Source organism: Ranitomeya variabilis, chromosome 5 (genome assembly GCF_051348905.1).
Source record: "Ranitomeya variabilis isolate aRanVar5 chromosome 5, aRanVar5.hap1, whole genome shotgun sequence".
Taxonomy (NCBI): domain Eukaryota; kingdom Metazoa; phylum Chordata; class Amphibia; order Anura; family Dendrobatidae; genus Ranitomeya; species Ranitomeya variabilis.
Window position 1 is genome coordinate 82,879,694 of NC_135236.1, and position 22,569 is coordinate 82,902,262.

Below are 22,569 nucleotides of genomic sequence, written 5' to 3' on the forward strand. Positions count from 1 at the left end.
TATGGATATGAAGATGGACTTTGGATTTATGTGCTTTTAACAAAAATGGAATAAAAGGTATTTTTTATGGACATCACCCACGCTGGACTTCTGCTTTTCCTTCATACTACTTGCAGCACTGCATGATCTGTGCGCTGGGACTGAGAGGAGGTGAGCTGATCTTTGTTGCTCTTTCTTTTCCATTAAAATAATTCTCCAGATTTATTGTGAAAGTTCTATAGTCACTCTACAGTCACTCTGAATCCTCACAGCACAGGCACTGCGTGACATCAGGAATTTCCAGTGCCAGTGGTGAGAGGGAAAGGTCACCTGACCACATGTATGCGGTTTGTATACATGCGGTCACGTGCCAACTAGACATCTGCTGCCTTTGCTCAATTCACTTTTATATAGCGAGGCCATGCATGTTTAGTCAGAATGTATCAGGAAATATGCAAATTGCATATATGCATTCACATGACCGCCCACTCTTACCGCCTGCACGGGAGTACCTTTACAGCATGCAGTGTGAGGATTCAGAAGCCTGCAATCACATAGAGCGACTGCAAACTTTCATCACAAACCTGAACAATCCATTTAATTATAGAGTTCAGCACTGTAGCCTGCCCAAGCCTAACAGCGTGTAATAAACTGAAGGTCAGGATTCATTACTGCTATATCAGAGAGGCTTCAATGAGCCAAGAGGGCCCATCCTAACCTGTGTCCACAGCTGAAAGTGTCTACAGTGGGCAGGTGAGCATCAGAACTGGGCTATGGAACCATGAAGGAAGGTGTCCTGGTCTGATTACTCATTTTAATATTCAGTGGGTCACTGCAAAAATCAACACAATGCATTATGTTTTTTTATACTCCCGACAATGGTGGACACATACTGCTGTATGGCTTTACAGTGGCATACACTAGAGGTTTATGTATATGACAAGGAATTATCCTGAATCTGATATATAGCCAAAATGCAATGTGGACAGAGCTCAGGAATGGTTTATTGAATATCAGAAAGAGATCACCATGATGGCTCGTCTCCACATTCTCCAGATCTCAATCTGATCAATTATCCGTGGAGTAAAACTTAAAAAATAATAATAATAATAATAATAATAATAATAATAATTCTGATCTATAGAGACCCCCTCTCACATGTTACAGTCTGACTTAAAGGGAATCTGTCAGCAGGTTTTTGCTACCTATTCTGAAAGCAGCATAACGTAGAAGAGACACTGATTCAAGAGCTGTGTCACTTACTGGGTGTGGTGAAATATGTGTATATATATCTATATGTGTGTAGTGGCATATGTCTAGGGTTATATGTGTGCCTAGTGATAATGTAACATCTGTCCTGAAGGCAAGTCACACCTAGGTGTTAACAGGTACTTCCTTGGGACTAGTAGACATTGTGTCTCCATATTTCACCAGGAGGTCTAGCTAGGGCCAAGAAGAAAGGGAACCTTTGGCACCTTCTAGGTCCTGGAGGGGAGATGCTAATTGCGGCCGGAGGGCATCTATTCCTGAGAACCTTTTCTCAAGTATCGCAAGAGAAAATAATGTATTCATTGGGGGCGCGGCCGTGGCCCAATCAAACAGGCAGCAGTTATGATATTGACCTGAGGGGCCGGTCTAGAAACCTGACCTCCAGACCAAAGTTATAAATTTAGGCTGCAGACAGAGAACTGTGTTCACGTGTGAGAGCAGCCTGAGAAGCTGATGTGTTCCACCAACTCCATTCACCCCCCCCCCCCTCAGGGAGCAGAAAGCAAACTACCAGTTAGATGATTTCTGTAAGTTTCTCCTGTTTATTTTGATACTGTTTTGCATAAGTTGTATGTCTTTTTACTACCATATTTTTATACCTTTTTCTCATTGTAAGCATTGAACCTTTTGTTATTAAAGTATAAAACTTTAACAAGTTGAACCTTGAATGTTCTAAAGAATCCATAGCCTAAGGTGTGTGAGCCTTATGAGTGCTAGACATATTTTTATTAGTATTATTATTATTTCTGGGACTCATCGCACATGTGTTCGGTGAGTGGTGGCAGCGTGTATGAGCGGGTGTGTGGCCTGGGTCGGTGTGTGATTTATGCTCCCATTACAGCATAGGACAGAGGCTGAATGCTGGACTGAGAGAGGGGAGATAGATTAACCCTTGCAGGCACAACCCCAAGTCACGTGTGTGAGCAGGCACGTGAGGAATAAGTAACACCACGGAGAAGGGATCCATGACACTGGGCTGCTTGCTGTAGTTTTGATAAAATCACTACTTTATCAGCAGGGGATTATCACTAGTAATCCTGCTGGTTTGGTCTTCTATATTCATGAGCTCTGTATAACCCCGCCCCCACCACTGATTGGTAGCTTTTTATCTATACACAGTAAGCAGCCAATCAGTGGCATGGGCAGGGTTATAGAGAGCTCAGCATTCAGAGAACTGCTAAATCTGCTGCAGATAAAACAGGATTTTTTTCAAAAGTGCAGCAAGCAGCTCAGTAAATGATACATCACTGGAATCAGGATCTCCTTCCCCTGCTTTTGCTACTCTCAGAATATCCAAAATCAGGTGACAGATTCCCTTTAACGAAAATTATAGAAGCAATAAATGAGAAAAAATAATAAAATATTTTTTACCCAATTACTCTTACCTCTGTGGCTCCAGTACGTGTCCCCAGGTCTCTGGAGGGACAGGAGGCAATGAAGCCCAACCGTATTCTTAGCAATAACACCACCAATAACTTCTCAAATTGTGCAATCAGCGTTTGGCTTATTGTTCTTTTATTCAGATACAAGAACACACCTGCCGCCATGTTTTCAAGGATGTCAGGACGTTTTGTAAAATGACATATAGTGAACACTTTTTCACCAATGAGATTGGAAGACATTCCATTGAGAGCGGTGTTTGTGTGATTCTACATGTCTAGTAATGCTGAGTGTACACAGGATGGCGCTGTATCAGCAGTGGCATATGGGTCAATAAATGGGATGAGCTGAAGTGAGAAGAAAGGATAAAATCAGATTTCTGAAATCACCGCTAAGTATACACAGTATTTTGTGATGTATTCAGCCTATGGACTAGATTCATGGATGTACGTATAGGAAAGCACCGTTTTTTGCATTGGTTAAAGGGGTTGTCCAGCCCAGTACTTTAACATTGATGGCTTATATTCAGGATAGGTCATCAATACCAGGTCAGCTGTTTGGTAGCTGGATATGCTCAGCTGCTAGTGGAAAAGCAAAAAGCACAGCGCCATCAACTGCATAGTGGCCACAGAAAGGTACTGCAGATCCACTCCTATTCATTTAATAGGGGCGATGTGCAGTACCCGTCCGCGGCCACTATGCAGTCGATGGAGCTGTGCAGTTTCGCAATTGATCACATCTGGCCAGCAGCGGGAACAGCTGATCAACAGGCGTGCTGGGTGTTGGACCCCCACCAATCTGGTTTTGATGGTCTACCGTTTGTATTAAAGATGTCAGCTCTTGGTGGGGTCATCCATGATTCCAAACCTTTCAGTAGGTAAGAAAAGTAGGGCCGCTTCTTCTCTTTCCTAATTGGTAATTCTGCTCCATGGGTCCACATTGCCATAGAGAAGGAGAAAGGTCTAACGTCTTGGGTGTCATTGCTGCCGGCGAGGATCCCTTTATGTTACATATCCCCATTATGCAGATCTTTATTTCATCTCCAGTTTGCGAAATCAGATTAAGGCTGAAGAAGGTCAACATAAAACGGACTAATTAAGGACGCGATGACAGTAGAATAAAAAATTACATGGTTTTTACAATAATGAGAAAATGGTAGAAGGACCATAAGAGAAGGATTTATTCTACTAGTCCACGTTACTTTCTCTAAGTGCCTTCTTTTCCCTTTATTTCTTGACTTTGCCCTGAGCAGCCACTGCTTCCATCGCCTTCTTCACAGTCTCCTCATCTCCCAGGAAAGACATGGGCTTCAATGGCTTTAAGTTGTCATCCAGCTCGTACACTATGGGGATGCCAGTGGGAAGGTTGAGCTCCATGATGGCTGCATCCGACATTCCTGCAACGAGGAGGTGAAATGCAGATATATTAAGAGGTTACTGATGTGTGTGGAGTATGAGTACCCCGTAAAGAAAAAGACTAAAATGTGAGACATCAATGGAGTATGATATTACATTGAGCATGTACACTCACTGGCCACTTTATTAGGTACACCTGTCCAACTTCTTGTTAACACTTAATTTCTAATCAGCCAATCACATGGCGGCAACTCAGTGCATTTAGGCATGTAGACATGGTCAAGACAATCTCCTGCAGTTCAAACCGAGCATCAGTATGGGGAAGAAAGGTGATTTGAGTGCCTTTGAACGTGGCATGGTTGTTGGTGCCAGAAGGGCTGGTCTGAGTATTTCAGAAACTGCTGATCTACTGGGATTTTCACGCACAACCATCTCTAGGGTTTACAGAGAATGGTCCGAAAAAGAAAAAAAATCCAGTGAGCGGCAGTTCTGTGGGCGGAAATGCCTTGTTGATGCCAGAGGTCAGAGGAGAATGGGCAGACTGGTTCGAGCTGATAGAAAGGCAACAGTGACTCAAATCGCCACCCGTTACAACCAAGGTAGGCCTAAGAGCATCTCTGAACGCACAGTGCGTCGAACTTTGAGGCAGATGGGCTACAGCAGCAGAAGACCACACCGGGTACCACTCCTTTCAGCTAAGAACAGGAAACTGAGGCTACAATTTGTACAAGCTCATCAAAATTGGACAGTAGAAGATTGGAAAAACGTTGCTTGGTCTGATGAGTCTCGATTTCTGCTGCGACATTCGGATGGTAGGGTCAGAATTTGGCGTAAACAACATGAAAGCATGGATCCATCCTGCCTTGTATGGAGCATCTTTGGGATGTGCAGCCGACAAATCTGCGGCAACTGTGTGATGCCATCATGTCAATATGGACCAAAATCTCTGAGGAATGCTTCCAGCACCTTGTTGAATCTATGCCACGAAGAATTGAGGCAGTTCTGAAGGCAAAAGGGGGTCCAACCCGTTACTAGCATGGTGTACCTAATAAAGTGGCCGGTGAGTGTATATGTTGGCAGCCTCCCCTAATGTTACAACAACGTACCTGTCGCACTTTCCAGAATAAGCTGTTGTGTGTACATGAGGAATATCACTATTATATGACTCTTCATTTTTCACCAAATTTCCCCGCTACAGACTCTATCCTAATTTTCAGTTGTCTCTGAGCTGGTGGGTGGAGACTACCTGCTATAATATCTCCAATACACAGCAGACACAGTCCTGATAGATCCCTGCTCTCCTATCTCTATGTAGCACATATTCAGGATAATCAGCAGCATGCATGCAGGAATCAAATGCAAAAGTGCATCTAATCGAAGCATTTTACCGACCCTTTAGTGTTACTGTGATATTCTGAGCAGATAATACCCAGCGTTATATCGGATTTTATACACATATAGTTTTTACAGCTCATTACATAATGTTGTATTGCACATGTGTTACCACCGCGCACCACAAGGGGGCATTATGAGAAACCAGAGTGCGCTAGAGCAGCTGCAGATATTTATATATGGCTTCTGGAACTGGTGCCAGTAAGAATAGTAACTGGGAGACCATAGGAATGAGAGGCAGAAGAAGACGGGTTACATGGAGGTCACGCAGAAGTACTGGCTAAGAAATAGCTATATCATGCTATATGGCTGCTTGTTATATTGGCAGTGAATTTACACATGAATAGTGATGCCGTCGGGTAGAAAGTTGATTGTCCTGCTAACCTCTACAGCAGGCAGGGTGTAAGGTCATTTTAGGAAATGTCACTCTAAGGTCAGTTGGAAAAGGTCAGGGTAACTATACCAGCCAGACGATGAGATGGGACAGGTGCAAGGAAGCAGCCAGGCCGAATACTATAAGTGACATTTAAAGAGTATCCATACTTTCAAGTAACTTTCAGAATAAGCTGTCCTGTGTGAGTACATTTTTACCAGTTTTCTCCACTGCAAGGTTGACTTCTTAATTTGTAATTGACTCTGAGCTGGAAACGAGGTGCTATGATGTTTCCTGCACAACACGCAGAGAGAGATTCCTGCTCTTCATTCCCTTTTTTAGCTCACAGAGAGAAGTGACATAGATGAACTTATTTAGCAGTACTGGGCTACGTGGATGGGAATCCATCTCTGGGGTGAGATAAAAGACTTGTTAGAAAGCTCAGCACAATCTTTCTGTGTTTCGTTCTCTGCTTGTTTCCTCATCTTGCTCCTCTCTCATACATACAGAAGTACATGTTCTCAAGCTGCAGTATTAGGCAGTACAGTACTAATGTAGCCAGTCACATCTGTAAATTGCGGACATGATTGTCTCCGTGAGCAGCTTTGTGTACATACTGGAGCAGGAGCCAATACATGCACTATTCTGGTGTCTACCTTTCCTATGTTATTGCTCATAGAAATGTATGGAGAACGCGGCAAAATTTTGCAACGTTTGTCACTTTCACGCCAGTTTCTAACAAAATTGACAGAGTTGGGGTGGAACGAGGGCATGGCGGCCGTTAAATTCATGATGAGCGACGGAGTTCACTACAACACAGATGTTACTCCCACAGGGGCTGGAGTAGGATTTGTGGCAAGGCGCACACATAGGTGCATACGCCTCTTCATGACTCCAGCACGCCCCACCATCAGTACCGCCGGTCGTCATGAATTGGTCCCACAGGCTTCATTTTTAAGGTGTATGACCTTTTGCCTAGGAAAATAGTTTGATAGATATGTTGATGACAGACTGAGGGCAATCTCGGTGAACTGGATCTCTTTAAAATTACTGTAGTAATTAGAGGTTTACTAATTATGTGTAATAGTTAGACAGTATAAATCTAGATTAAGTAGACCCTCACCTACTAATTGACTTTGCACTAGAAATTTGTGGCAACATTTTGGTATATGGTGATGGATCTTGAGCCACAATTTCATGCCAAGCCACTCTCCTTTCCGCTTCTACACCACACCCACACAATAGATATGATGCAAGCCATGTATGACAGTTTTTTGGTACAAATGTCACTGTAATGCCGGAATAATGAACTTAGTACGTCTATAGTATTCAAATATTGCCTTTAATTAAAGGGGTATCCTCAAGTTTTTAAGTTGTCCCCCTATCCATGGTGGTCAAACTGCTGGTACTCCCATCAATGCCGAGGATTGGGGCTCTAAAGAGCCTCATATGAATGGAGCGGTGGTCGATCATGCTCACATCTGCTCCATTCATTCTTGATGGGACCCAAGTGCTGCACTCGTCTGGTCTTTGGTGCTCCTGTAAGAATGAATGGAGCGATAATGCGCATGATTGACATGGGGTTATTCAGAGCCCCAAATCACTGGATCGGAACCCATTCCAGTGGTCTGACCCCAACAATTGGAAAGTTATCCCCTATCCCAAACTAACTTCCAAACGTTAAGACTACCCCTTTAATTGGAATTTGTTACCTGTCTTTTTCCCACCTAATCTTAGAGAAGCATGATGTAGGGGCAGATACCCTAATTCCAGTAACATGTTGCTAATGGGCTGCTTGTGGTAGTTTTGATAAAATCACTGTTTATCTGCAGAAGATTATCACTAGAGGACTAGCAAACCTGATGCCATGTAGTGCTCCATATTCATAAGCTTTATATATCCCCATCCTCACCACTGATTGGCTGCTTTTTGTGTACACTGTGCATAGGCAATCAGCGGTGTGGTCCGGGTTTTGCAGAACTCAGCATTCAGAGAACTGCTAGATCTGTAGCAGCTAAAACAGGGATTTTATCAAAACTGCAGCAACCAGTATAGTAAATGATACAGCGCTACAATTAGAGTCTCTGCCCCTACATCTTGCTGGTCTCAGATGGAATAATAAAAAGATGGTGACAGATTCCTTTTGAGCATGCGGCACTTGCTCCTTACCTTCCAGATGTTTGACGATGCCCCTTAAGCTGTTCCCATGGGCAGCGATTAACACCCTCTTGCCCGCCAGGATCTGTGGGGCGATGACATCATTCCAGTGTGGGAGTGCCCGGGCAATGGTGTCCTTCAGACTCTCACATGAAGGCAGCTCAGATGCAGCCAGAGATGCATAGCGGCGATCCTGCACCGCAAGAAGTGGATAAAGAATGACATGTAAGGGATTTCCTGCATGGAACCAGACTTTCTTGTTTACTCCCAGTAATTGGAAGTCATGGAAATTAAAAGGGGTTACCAAGGACTATTTTTCTTTATTTTACTTGAGGCCTAAAAAACAAACAGACAGGTACTTGCTACTACCCGCTTGTTGTGCCAATCTCTGCCGACACAAAACGGTCACTGACTGCCCCTGCCGACAATTTAGCTGTCGACGCTGACGTCACATGGACAGAGTGGCTTCTCTTTCGCTCTGCTCTGTTGAAGGAGTGTGACTGACAATGTCATGCTGATTGATAGCCAGCTCTAACTGAGGAGATCCGGCTGTCAATCAGCATGACGCTGCCAGTCACACGCTGTAGACAGAGCAGCCCAGAGGAAGAAGAGATGCTCTGTTGACGTGGAGCAGCTGAATCGCCGGCAGGAGTAGTCAATGACCACTCTGAGCTGCTCCTGGTAGAGCAACTACAAACTTCTTGCTAGTTTTTAGGCCCATAGTGAAAAGAAAACAAAAACTTCATTCAGGTTATGGGCCGCCTGCCTGGAATTCATCTGAAAAAGTGCCACAAAAATGAACATAGCGCAAAATGACATTGCCATCCAGTGACTCGGCAGTCCAGTGACCACGACCTCACTCAATACAAGTGAATGGATTGAGGTTGCACAACTTGTGCCCAGTAGTCGGGTTCTGGCCGGGAGTATAGGCCCCGGCATACATAGCGATTTACCAACGATCACGACCAGCGATACGACCTGGCTGTGATCGTTGGTAAGTCGCTGTGTGGTCGCTGGGGAGCTGTCACACAGACAGCTCTCTCCAGCGACCAACGATCAGGGGAACGACTTCGGCATCGTTGAAACTGTCTTCAACGATGCCGAAGTCCCCCTGCAGCACCCGGGTAACCAGGGTAAACATCGGGTTACTAAGCGCAGGGCCGCGCTTAGTAACCCGATGTTTACCCTGGTTACCAAAAAAAACAAACAGTACATACTCACCATCTGATGTCTGTCAGGTCCCTTGCCGTCTGCTTCCTGCTCTGACTGAGTGCCGCCGTACAGTGAGAGCAGAGCGCAGCGGTGACGTCACCGCTGTGCTGTACTTTCACTTTCACTTTGCGGCGCTCAGTCAGTGTGGGAAGCAGACGGCAAGGGACCTGACGGACATCAGATGGTGAGTATGTACTGTTTGGTTTTTTTGGTAACCAGGGTAAACATCAGGTTACTAAGCGCAGCCCTGCGCTTAGTAACCCGATGTTTACCCTGGTTACCAGTGAAGACATCGCTGGATCGGTGTCACACACACCGATTCAGCGATGTCAGCGGGACCTCATCGACCAAAAAAAGGTCCAGGCCATTCCGACACGACCAGCGATCTCACAGCAGGGGCCTGATCGCTGGTACGTGTCACACATAGCGAGATCGCTACTGAGGTCGCTGTTGCGTCACAAAACTTGTGACTCAGCAGCGATCTCGCTAGCGATCTCGCTATGTGAGACGGGGCCTTATGTCTAAAGGCCCCGTCTCACATAGCGAGATCGCTAGCGAGATCGCTGCTGAGTCACAAGTTTTGTGACGCAACAGCGACCTCAGTAGCGATCTCGCTATGTGTGACACGTACCAGCGATCAGGCCCCTGCTGTGAGATCGCTGGTCGTGTCGGAATGGCCTGGACCTTTTTTTGGTCGTTGAGGTCCCGCTGACATCGCTGAATCGGTGTGTGTGACATCGATCCAACGATGTCTTCACTGGTAACCAGGGTAAACATCGGGTTACTAAGCGCAGGGCTGCGCTTAGTAACCCGATGTTTACCCTGGTTACCAAAAAAAAACCAAACAGTACATACTCACCATCTGATGTCCGTCAGGTCCCTTGCCGTCTGCTTCCCACACTGACTGAGCGCCGCAAAGTGAAAGTGAAAGTACAGCACAGCGGTGACGTCACCGCTGCGCTCTGCTCTCACTGTACGGCGGCACTCAGTCAGAGCAGAAAGCAGACGGCAAGGGACCTGACAGACATCAGATGGTGAGTATGTACTGTTTGTTTTTTTTGGTAACCAGGGTAAACATCGGGTTACTAAGCGCGGCCCTGCGCTTAGTAACCCGATGTTTACCCTGGTTACCCGGGTGCTGCAGGGGGACTTCGGCATCGTTGAAGACAGTTTCAACGATGCCGAAGTCGTTCCCCTGATCGTTGGTCGCTGGAGAGAGCTGTCTGTGTGACAGCTCCCCAGCGACCACACAGCGACTTACCAACGATCACGGCCAGGTCGTATCGCTGGTCGTGATCATTGGTAAATCGCTATGTGTGCCGAGGCCTTAATGCCAACATACCCCGCAATCCCAGCTCAGAAACTGGCAAATCCCCACACCAGTGACTGCTGACTTATCAATTTAGACCGGACAACCCCTTTAAGGAAAAAATTCCAAAAACGGCTCAGGAAAACAATAATTCTCCCAAAAATTCCTCCAAAATGAGTGTTCTGCTTGAAAACCTCATTGTTTTTTGAACACCTTAAAAACTCCATGTGAACATAGCCTTAGGCTACTTTCACACATCAGGTTTTTTTGTTTCAGGCACAATACGGCAGTTTTTGGAAAAAACAGATCCGGTTTTTTTTTACGCCGGATCCGGTTTTTTCCCATATAGTTGTATTAGCGCCGGATTGTGCCTGATGGCCAGACGTTTCATCAGTTTTTTTCCGGATCCGTCCAAATAGTCGTTTCCGGCGGACGGAGAAAATGTACACTGCAACGTTTTTTTGTCCGGCGGAAAAAATGCACAGTGATGGAATCGGCCAAAAACACATGAAACGGAGGTGTGAAACAATGAATCCGGCGCCCAGATCCAGTTTTCAAAACATTTTCCATACAAATCATGGAGTTTTTCCGTTCTGGGGTCTCTCTCTCTCTCGCCTTAGGCCGGGGACACACTTAACGTATAAAAAAACGGTCCGTTTTTCACGGCCGAGAATCGCACAAATGTTTCAAAAACAGTGATCCGTGTGCCGTGCGAGGATGCGTTTTCCTCGCATCAAATGATCCGTGTGACATCCGTGTGACATCCGTATGGCATCCGTATGCCGAGATTTTCACGCAAGCTTGCAAAATGGACATATAACGGTTTTGGCACCTGAAGAAATTTAAATCATCACCCAGACCATGATTTAAGGGCCCTAAAACAGGTGGCAGCCACCAATGAAGGCAGCAGAGTCCCTGCTTGTGTTGGTGCACTTCTGCTTGATGAGCAACATGTCGGATCTACTGACTTTTAACACCACAGAGCGTGTGCTTTACAACTGGGTACTTTCACAACGTTTTGGAGAGCCATACCCAGTAATTGTTGATCCGAGGAGGCGGAGACGGATGTGGGTACATCCACTTATGAAGCAACGGATCAAGAAAGGACATTTCCAACGTCTGTATGCTGCTCTGAGGACCAATCCAGACAAGTTCTTCAACTATTGTCGGATGCGGATCCAAACCTTTGATATTTTGTTGGAGATTTTGCGACCAGGGATTACCAAGAAGGACACCAGGATGCGAAAATCAATTTGTGCAGAGGAGCGCCTTATCCTTACTTTACGGTATGTATCAATCCTCTGTTTCCCAACAAAGATTTGTGTTTAAGGGTATTGCCCATTGTGAAAAATAGCTACTTAAATGTTTCCTAAACTTCAACATACCCGTAGTTTCCGTCATATAAGACGACCCCCGACTTTCTATGAGTTTTTCTGGGGTTAAAAATTAGTCATATCAGCCATAAAACAACGTAATTTGGGCTAAATTTGGAATATTTGAGCAAATCGAACATCAAAGCCATCGCATGTCCTTAATGTTTGTGGAATCCTGGCATATTATTTTGACAATTGTATTTTTTCCACAGAGAACACTGGAATGTTTGAATTTTGTCGGGTAAACAAATTATCTTGTTTCTTTTAGCTTCCTTGCCACTGGACTATCATATGCGGCACTGCATTTAGAGTTTTTACTTGGAAAATCTACAATTTCAGGAATTGTGCGGGATACATGCACGGAAATATGGCGAAGACTCCATCAAGAGGTGATGCCTGAGCCGAAAATGTCCGATTGGTTACGGATTGCCCAAGGATTTCAGGACACCTGCCAGTTTCCGCACTGTATTGGTGCTCTTGACGGAAAGCACATCCGTGTGCGTAAGCCGCCGGGCTCAGGGACACAATTCTATAATTATAAACAGTTTTTCTCTGTAGTGCTGTTGGCCCTGGTCGACAGCAACTACAGGTTTATAATTGTAGATATTGGGGCCTATGGGAGAACTGGAGACTCTAGAGTCTTCAGTTCTTCCTTAATGGGTCGGCGGCTGCGCAACAATGATTTGGATCTCCCACCCCCAAGTAACTTACCAGGGGCAAATTTAGATGTGGTGCCTTACATGATGGTAGCAGATGAGGCGTTTCAATTATCCCGGAACGTCATGAGGCCATATCCACGGAGAGGCCTGGACTACCGGCGTCGAATTTTTAATTTGCGCCTTTCACGTGCCCGCCGTCTGGTAGAGTGCTCATTTGGCATTCTCACTGCTAAATGGCGGGTCCTTCAGTCCGCAATACAACTGAGTGAAGGCAATGTAAATGGTGTAATCAAAGCATGTGTTGTTCTTCACAACTTTACTAGAAAACATGATTGCCCATCATCTGCTGCTGATGAAATTGATTATGCTAATACTGTATTGCCTACTCCACGTGTTCTTCCTTCTCGTCGTCAGCCCTCAGGCCTAAAAGTTCGAGATGTGTTAACAAATTATTTTGTGTCACCAGAGGGAGCGACTGATTGGCAAGACAATGCTGTTGTGATTTAAATTTTCTTTATATTGTTAGGTAATAAATAGCTTAATGTTCATGTTTGAATTGTGTAGTATGTATCTTCTTTTACTTTCCAAAAAAAAGAGAAAGTTGCAACATCACCTTTGTAGTCCTAAGAATACACAACACTCATATTTTGGGCAACAATTTTAATGCTCCAAGCATATATATATATTTGGCCTAAACATATTCACATCATATGTAATTTTAGGCCTAGTAACCAGAGTCAAAATGAAAAAATAACAGGCCAATGGCGCACAATAATAAAATTAACAAAACTAAATGACATGCTGAAACTTTTGGGCCCGAACTTACAGGTTCTGGTAGGTTGGGGGTGGCGATGATGATGATGGCGGGTGTCCAGCATGTGCTGAACTTGGCCTAGGTGGTGGACCAACCAGACTGTCAACCTGTGGTATGGCAGATATATATGAAGGGTGTTGTTGCACGTTTCGTTCCTGAGTGTGAGGTAAAACTGGATGTTGAGGGTAGAAGGGCATAAAGTCCTGTGTACTGTATTGACCCATTTGGTCATAACCCCCAATCTGGCCATGTCGAGCAGACACATGGTGGGACCAGCCTCCAAACATGTGTCTGTTCAAGTGGTCAGATTGGGCAGTGGATGGATATTCATTCATTGCCCTGTTTGTTTGTTGGTGGGTGTTTTGGGCAGGCTGGTGTGGTGGAGCTATACGTGGCAAGGAGGGTGCTGCAACTGTTTGGTTGGGTTCCTCTGGAAGGTCTTGCACCGCCAGAACATTTGTAGGTGACATTTGCCACTGTTCTAGGTAGTTGAACAAACGAATGGGGTTGTTTGGGGGTGTTGCCGCATCAATAACAATTTGTATACAACCTCTGGTACGCAGCCTGAGCGAACGTGGAATGGGGCGTAAATAGCGGGCAAGACTGCGGAAGTACGCTTCCTCCCCATCGTCATGTGCAGCCCTTGCCAAATAGTCCAACACCCCTGTATCCACTTGCCTCCTGGTGCCAGTGTTAGAAGCCACCCTTCTGCGCCGACCACGGTTTGGTCTGGTAGTAGGCTGTGGTGATGTATCCAGAGCCAAGGTTGGACTGCTGCTCTGGCCTCCTTCCTCAACCTCTGGATTGGCCTCCTGTGTGGCAGAAGACGCTGCTGCTGGTTGTGGTTGGTTGCTGCTTTGTGCTTGCTCTGAGGGTCCAGCCCTTTCGGAATCCTCACCAATGGGGTCAATCACCAACTCCGAGTCAGATGCAGTCTCTCTTTCTGTCAGATTGGACTCTGTTCTGTATTTCAAAAATGATTTGAGAGGCAAAAATTATAAACAGATTCGATTAGAAGATGTGTCTAAGTTTTTTGGACATGCATCCACTTACGGTCTGAGCTCCATCACCGGGGCAAGAAAATTCAGCCTATCAAAATAAAGATATTTTCTTTTTTTGGGTGCTGCATCACCACTCCGCCCCGAAACTTGACGTTCCCGCCGGTATTGATCCCGGCAACTCCGCCAGCGTCTAGTGACATCATTCACTGCAAAGAAGAAAAAGTTGTTTGGGGAATAACAAATAATAAGAAAGAATCTGTATTTTTACATAACGATAACATATTCGGCAGTTTGGAACAAACATTATCATTGCTGTCACCAATGTGGCTCACAATATAAATTCCCTATGAGTATGTCTTTGGATTGTGTGAGGAAAGCGGAGTGGCCAGAAGAAACCCACGCAAACACGGAGAGAACATCCAAACTCTGCATCTTTTGGCCTTGGTGGAATTTTAACCCAGGACTCATATCCAGTGAGCCACCATGCTGCACAATCACATAACTACAACAGGTTCAGGGTTTGCAAGCACACACAGGCCCAGGAGCCTAAGGGGACCTAAAACTCCCTTGGTAAGATCTGAAAGGACTGTAGCTAATATATTGGAACCATATTGGTGTGTCTTGTTAATGTTTTTGTAGCCTCAACCAAGAGCTTGGAACATTTACATCACTCCAAAACACACCACATATGATGTGTTCACGCCTATTTTTATCGTTCCAAAAATGTTAAAGCACATTTTTTGTGTAAAGAATGGTACTTACAAATTTCTTGCTGAACCTCTTGAGGTCGCTGATCAAAATCGGGGAACATGTGGCGACAGATTGCCCTCCATGCTGCGTCTTTTCGTGCGCGGTCAGCATAATGTGCATCGCGTTGGTCCCATAACTCTGGTCTATCATGGACCAGAGCAATCAGCATCTCCACATTTATATGTCTGGCCATGCTGCTACACAGTACACTCCGTGGAGGCGTGCTTCCTGGTTTGCAATCCAGCGTGGGGCATAAATTAGCATTCCAAAGCTTCCTGATGATGGATGATTCAATTTCCTGTCACCTGGAGAAGTCTTCCGTATTTCTCGCAATGCACACGCATGGTCCGTGTGTAATCCGATTTTTTCTCGCACCCATAGACTTGCATTGGCGAGTCTCGGCCGAGATACGCTGACAATCGCAGCAGGCTGCGAGTTCCCTCGGATCCGAAATACGGTGGAGAAAATATCGGATGATGGGAGCTGCACCATAGATTAACATTGTGCCGAGTGCTATGCGATTTTTTATCGCATAGCACTCGTCCGTATTACGGTCTAGTGTGACCCCGGCCTTAGGCTACTTTCACACATCAGGTTTTTCCCATGCACAATCCAGCGAATTTTGAAAAAAAAACAGATCTGGTTTTTTTTGGCCGCCGGATCCGTTTTTTTCTCATAGACTTGTATTAGCGTGAGATGGCCTCACGTTTCATCCGTTTTTCTCTGGATCCTATGTGCGGCCGGACAGAACACACAGAGGAACTTATTTTGTCCGTTTAAAAAACGGGCAGCGACGGATCCAGCGCCATGCAGCTTTTGCTACAATGGAAACCTATGGCACCGGATCCGTCAAACCGATTCCGGTTTTTTACATTGAGCATGCCCCGTAGCTGCATTTTCCCATTCTGGAGTTCTCTCTCTCTCTCCCAGCTAGTGCCCAAATATCAGCACGTCAGATCCGGCAAAAAACAAACAAACGGATCCGTTGCATCAGTTTTTCACAATTTGCAATGGATCCGTTTTTTTTCAAAACTCACCGGATTCAGCCTGACGGCGAAAACCTGATGTGTGAAAGTAGCATTAGAGACAGGTTTCCTACTTCTGTGTCTGTACTCAGGCTGCAATGCACAGTCTGAATACGGGTCTCCTGACCTGAACCCGGCTGCTGACATTAGGTTTGGGAGCGGCTTTTTACTTCTCTCTACTAGGAACTCACTCTTTTGGAGTTGCAAAAAATCGGCGGCACCAAAAGATAATCCTTGTAAAAAAAAAAACAACTTGATTTTTATTCCAAAATATTTTCAAAAGAAGTCAAAACAATAGGAAGGCAAGGCAACGTTTCAGCCATATTTGGCCTTGACTGCAGTATTGTAGAGGCTTCCCTCCGAATGTCCCTTTACTGCTACCCAAACATTTCACATCACCACCCCGCTCCCACAGATCGCGACCAAATAAACACTCCTACCAGCTTTGTCTTTAAACTAATTGGCCAAGAACCAATGGAGCTCCTAACCATGGCAGAAACCAATAAATAATAATGAACCCTCCAACATTACCCCCAGCCGCAACCACAGGTTCGGGGGCACCTTTGTTGCCGAAAAAACCTTTTTCCATTACACCGACTCCCAGGGACTCCACCCTGAGGAGGCCCAAAATCCGCCAGGCAAAATTAAAACAAAGGGGAGATTACTATCCACCCGTTATACAATCCCCCACAACAATTTTGCAACTAACTTCAAGAACCCCCTCACCACCGCTTGCCAAATTGACCCAACAACACCCCCATTCACCATTTTCGATAATTCAGCCTTACTAGAACAACCAAATTAAAGGACGGGACTTTTACTGTTGGTGACTCCTGCCGAGTGGTAGCCCTCACCCCCTCTCAGATAATATAGAGGCCTTCTTTAATGTCAACGTCCCCCCACCTTTTACGAACCCCCTTAAACTTTTGACCCCACAAAGCCCATGCTTCTTCTACTTTTATTAATTTAACCCATGCTTGCCCTACCACGCTGAGTCATGGGTCACTGGGTCCATGGCTCTGCTGTGGGCTTCAGTTTATCCTCTCTCAAGCCTAGAAAATACTGTGATATTCCATAGGCTTCACAAAGACCCAATGTGGTCAAAAAAATCTATTTTTTTTTTTACAAGGTTTATCCTTTGGTGCCTCGGATTTTTGGGAATTCTGTTGTGTGTTGTGACCTAGTTGAAGGCCTTACTGAGTAAGCTCAAAAGTCACCAATGGTGCATGAGATGTGTTCACTAGACTGTCGCTGGTTTGGAACACAATTGTATTGTGATGTGCGCAGCTGATGTACTACTGGTGCCAGCATAACCATCTTTGTAGTAGAACGTAGTCTGTAATCTTCGTGTTCTGGGACTAACTATCAGGACCTACTTATATTTTATCTTTCTATTGGACGGTGGGACTAATAGTCCGCTGGCCATATATGAACAGACCTGATGCACTTCAGAACCAGAGTGCGTGCTTTGAGTCCAGTCTCGAATTGCGGAGATGACAGGCATGCCGAGAGCCAGGGAGGAAAAGGTGTAAGGTTCCTGCGTGCAGGTCATCTACAGCTGAGAAGTCACCAGTGAAATGACAATCTCCACATCCCCTGTTCCTTCCTAGCACTAATCTTCATGGTGCGATTCATCTTTCCATTTGTGCCTTTTTTGAAGTCTATTTTTATATGTGTTCCTTTGGGTTTTTGGGGGCTGGGTTTGGGGTTTCCAGATGTTTTGGGCTGATTCATGATAGAATATTACAGTTGTAAGGGACCTCCAGGGTCATGGTGTCCAACCCCCTGCTCAAAGCAGGGACTTTTTAAAAAGAGGTGCATTTTTTTGTCCAAATGCACCGCAGTCCGTCCCCCCTTCTGGAGTGATATTTTATAAGCAAAATTAAAATCTGGGCAAAATTTTGCATAACTGTGGTGAAACATGCAACTTTTTGCAGTTAAAAGACGCAAAAAAAAAGGTTAAAGGCAAAACAAAAAGCATTTTTGTTTTTGCTCAAAGTTCATGAACTACACGCGCCATTTGAAAGAATTCGCACACAGAATGTCAAGGAAAACCACAAAACAAAAAAAAGAGGTGCAGTAAAAAAAAGATGCAAAAGATGAATCAGATGTGAAAAATAAACTGCTCCTCTGGTACTTGCTCAGGCCAAGGAATGGGAGTGTCATTAGCATAGGGTGATATCAGAAAGTGCTGCCCTGATTTATCAGGAATGGTATTTTGTACGCCAGTGTTGATGTGGAGTTAATATGGAATGCTCTAAAGTAATGTATGCCAAATTTGTGAAGAAGTGTGTGCCGCTTAATGAATCTGGCGCATCTTTCAGCTGCTGTGCGCCACCGCACCGCATGGTCAGTACATGAACAGCACACTGACCAATCTTAGGCAGTGTTCCAGTGCGCTATTCTCATCCATTTTTATGGACAAAAACAGTGCATGTAATAGCAAGCAGTTCCTGACCTTATGTCGAATTCGGACACCTTTGTATTCCGGTCCGAGTATGGACCACAATGCTCAGGGAGGTCACAGGTCTCATGACCCCAACTCAAAAGGCTGAGGCGGTCAAGCTTGAGTCAGGAGACCATAGCTAGCCTTCACATGTTTCACAGGTGACTGATATTGGTCTTACGCTATGACTGAAGATCAGTTCCATTAATCTCAATTGAATTGTTTGGGCTGTCAGCATTGGTCACCCGCTACTGTGTGATCCTGTGTGCAGCGAGCAGCCGCTGCAGTGTCAGTGTGCGCAGAGCCAGTCATTCAAGTCAAGCAGCACTTCAAAGTGAGCTCTGTCAATCAACATAAGGGAAGGACTGTAATTGAGGGGCACGGAGGACCTCTCATTTACATATGTGATCAAATATTTTTTTTATGTAAAACAAAGTTAGTAAAATCTGTACAACAGCAATGATTTTTATATATGCAAGGTCCCCTATATGACAGAGGTTTCATTTGACTTTTGGGGGACGCCAGACTCCCTATAAGTGATTTTCACAGTTTTGTTTTGTTTTTTAATACAAATTTGTTTCTGTCAAAAATGCTGTGTAAAGATGTTAAATAAAGGTAATAGTGAAACATAAAACCTACTATTAATTTGTGGCTTATTTGGTGTACTGTGTTTTTCTGGTGGGGTGGTTCTTTGTTTTATTTATTTTTTTTAAACGCGTCCTCTGAATTTGGCATTTTTTTCTGGCTTTTCTTTATATAAGACATGAAAAACAGTAGAAAAAAAACAACTAACGTTAAGTTTTTTCACATAAGGCTTGTTCTGCACTTTGTATAATCTTGACTGTCGTCAGTCTTTCTGCCATACAGACATAATAAATCATCATGGATAGAAGTTACTGGAGATGCTTTGGTTTCTTACCTTGCTGATCAGCTTGTAGTATGGATGGTCTTCTCCCATGGGTGGTGGAGGGATGTCATAAGACCTCCTCCAGATCTTCACTTGCTCCTCTCCATGCTTCTCAGCGGTTTCTGCCTTGTTCAGGCCAGTCAAGCCCCCATAATGACGCTCGTTCAGCCTCCATGACCTGTGCACTGGCAGCCACATCTGGTCCGTGCCCTCCAGTATATACCACAGTGTCTGCACTGCCCTCTTCAGAACAGATGTGTAGCAGATGTCAAACTCCATCTTTGCGTCTTTAATGGCTTGAGCCCCTCTTTTGGCCTCCTCTCTACCCTTCTCACTGAGGTCAGCATCGAACCAGCCACAGAACCGATTTTCCTGGTTCCATGAGCTTTCGCCATGACGGACAATTACCAAACGGTGCGGCATGGTGACTACCAAAACGGAGTAACTAGAGCTGTGACTTATATGTCTTGGATTGAGGCGACCTGTGAATGTTCACTGTGGCTTGTACGTGGGGAAAGAAAGCCGTGAAGTAGTCAGACGAATATCCTGGTCCCTGAAATGTCCCCCCATCCAAACTCAGGTCATTGAGACTTATATACCCGGTGTTAGTTCTCATGGTGTCCAATCACTCAGTAGGAACAGGTGTCCAATGGGAGAAGTGGAGAGGGGGGACGAGGCTTAAAATAGTCTCGCCCAACAGTGACAGCTGGTACTGACCTTTTAACAGGGCAACTGAGGAGGTATCAACTAAAGGTCACTTGTACCTTTACTCTACAAGAATGTCTGGTATCAAAAAGGGTTATACTGTACAGTGCAACACTATGATGTTCTTAAGGTTTTTCTCAGTTTGGTGACTGTTTGATCAGATGGATGTTTTATTTTATACTTGCCATAATCCTGCATTGCTGTATTTTGTGCTCACTGCTGAAAGCAATGTACAAGAATCTAATACCCCATAGTCAGCTATTGGCACAATAACATTTGAAATACACCCCTCAATATTGAAACTACAAACCCAAGAAAGAAAAGTCATGGAGTGATAGCAATCAAAGGATGGGTAGACAAGTTAATGATAAGCAAATGAGGGAAAAATGGAAACAAAATGTTCAAAACGTCTTGATTTATACAGTATTGAGTATGAGCGTCATGTGCAAAAATGGCTGCACTTACATCAATGAGGTTATTAATGGTAGTATGAGGAATGCTCTGCCACACTGAATGCACTTGGGCAAATCATCAAGATCCACTGCTGGCAGCTCCCTTTGCAATTACCAATTAATTGCATATGTGGCCTCCAGACCAATCTATCATTGCATCCAAGACGAAAGCGTGAATCCTCTCTGAAGAGAATAGACCCCATTCCAGCCTCCATTGCTGTCTTGCTCTGCACCAGATAATCATGTGAGCCCTGCCCTAGAGAATCATGTGAGCCTTGCCCCCAGAGAATCATGTGAGCCCTGCCCCAAGAGAATCATGTGAGCCCCACCCCAGAGAATCATGTGAACCATGCCCCAAGAGAATCTTGTGAGCCCCGCCCCAAGAGAATCATGTGAGCCCCACCCCAGAGAATCATGTGAGATACGCCCACAGAGAATCATGTGAGCCCTGCCCCAAGAGAATCATGTGAGCCCCACCCCAGAGAATCATGTGAGCCCCACCCCAGAGAATCATGTGAGATACGCCCACAGAGAATCATGTGAGCCCCACCCCAGAGAATCATGTGAGCCCCGCCCCCGAGAATCATGTGAGCCATGACTCCAGAGAATCATGTGAGATACGCCCACAGAGAATCATGTGAGCCACGCCTCCAAAAATTCATATGGGCTATGCCCCCAGAGAATCTTGTGAGCCATGCCTCCAGAGAATCATGTGAGCCATGCCTTCAGAGAATCCTGTTTCTCAGATGAGAAAAAAAACTGATAGGGGTCAGTGAAGAACAGACAGCACATAAATGGCATCCAAGTGCTGACTGATTTTTTTTCACAGACTCATAGACTGACTTGCATTGGCGAGTTTGATCACTTGGATCAATATTGGACAAGTCTGCATCCAAAGTGCTGCTACTTCCGGATCATGTGCACCCGGCCTTACTAAACTTTTTGCTCTCCAATCCTGAATGCAGCAGCCAGGGTCATATTTCTGCCCAGCCACTACACCGATGCCTCCATCATGTGTCAGTCATTGCACTGGTTACCCATCCGCTATAGAGTACAACATAAACTTACCACTCTCACCCACAAAGCTCTCCACAGTTCTGCACCACCCTACATCTCCTCCCTCGTCTGAGTCTACCACCGTACCTGTGCCCTCCATTCCGCTGATGACCTAAAACTAATATCTTCCATAATCTGAACCTCACACTTCTGTGTTCCCTTTTTCTAAATTTTCCTTAGAATCTTGTCCCTCCTATTCATCTGCCTCCACATGTTTCGTGCACCCAATAGCACTTTGTACATGTACTTAGATCCTGGTCGATGTCCGGATCATGCAAGTTCGGGGGCACCCTGAAGAGGCCCAAAATCCGCCAGACAAAACACATCAAGAACCCCCTCACAACTGCTCGCCAAAATGACCCAATGACACCCCCATCCACCATGTCTTTATTGTCTGTACATGTCCCCGCTTAATTGTAAAGTGCTGCAGATTATGGTGGAGCTATAGAAATGACATCATTATTATTGACTAGGTATTTAAAGGTTGTCCTCTTTAAGGCCCCATCTCACATAACGAGATCGCTAGCGAGATCGCTGCTGAGTCACAAGTTTTGTGACGCAACAGCGACCTCAGTAGCGATCTCGCTATGTGTGACACGTACCAGCGATCAGGCCCCTGCTGCGAGATCGCTGGTCGTGTCGGAATGGCCTGGACCGTTTTTTGGTTGTTGAGGTCCCGCTGACATCGCTGAATCGGTGTGTGTGACACCGATCCAGCGATGTCTCCACTGGTAACCAGGGTAAACATCGGGTTACTAAGCGCAGGGCCGCGTGTTGTGAATTTGGATTCTGGGCTCCCCCGGTGGCTACTGGTGGAATTGAACTGGTGTTGTCATCTTCTCTGTTCACCTGTTCCCATCAAGATGTGGGAGTCGCTATATAACCTTGCTGCTCTGTTAGTTGCTTGCCGGTCAACAATGTTATCAGAAGCCTCTCTGTGCTTGTTCCTGCTCCT

At 45.3% G+C, this 22,569-nt stretch overlaps 2 protein-coding genes and 1 long non-coding RNA gene across 4 annotated transcripts in view; 1 reads left to right on the forward strand and 2 right to left on the reverse strand.

The window, feature by feature from the left end:
• Positions 1-22,569, forward strand: part of LOC143774926 (uncharacterized) — an 87,177-nt gene that overhangs the window by 54,407 nt on the left and 10,201 nt on the right. The gene's annotated exons all lie outside the window — the stretch shown is intronic.
• PGAM2 (phosphoglycerate mutase 2) lies at positions 3,785-19,964 on the reverse strand. Its single transcript, XM_077262731.1, has 3 exons — positions 19,414-19,964; positions 7,918-8,098; positions 3,785-4,024 (listed from the first exon to the last, which is right to left on the reverse strand). The coding sequence occupies exons 1-3, from the start codon at positions 19,822-19,824 to the stop codon at positions 3,855-3,857; spliced, it is 762 nt and encodes a 253-aa protein (XP_077118846.1). The 5' UTR covers positions 19,825-19,964; the 3' UTR covers positions 3,785-3,854.
• LOC143773351 (uncharacterized) lies at positions 13,195-14,450 on the reverse strand. Its single transcript, XM_077260826.1, has 2 exons — positions 14,326-14,450; positions 13,195-14,235 (listed from the first exon to the last, which is right to left on the reverse strand). Exons 1-2 carry the CDS (start codon positions 14,337-14,339, stop codon positions 13,281-13,283), a joined length of 969 nt encoding a protein of 322 aa, XP_077116941.1. The 5' UTR covers positions 14,340-14,450; the 3' UTR covers positions 13,195-13,280.

Excerpts from the sequence above, each read along its gene's own strand:
- PGAM2 (XM_077262731.1), bottom strand. The coding sequence starts at position 19,824 with ATGCCGCACCGTTTGGTAATTGTCCGTCATGGCGAAAGCTCATGGAAC. Across the intron at positions 8,099-19,413 it reads ACTACAAGCTGATCAGCAAG|GATCGCCGCTATGCATCTCT; the intron begins GTAAGAAACCAA and ends CTTGCGGTGCAG. Across the intron at positions 4,025-7,917 it reads CATCGTCAAACATCTGGAAG|GAATGTCGGATGCAGCCATC; the intron begins GTAAGGAGCAAG and ends TCCTCGTTGCAG.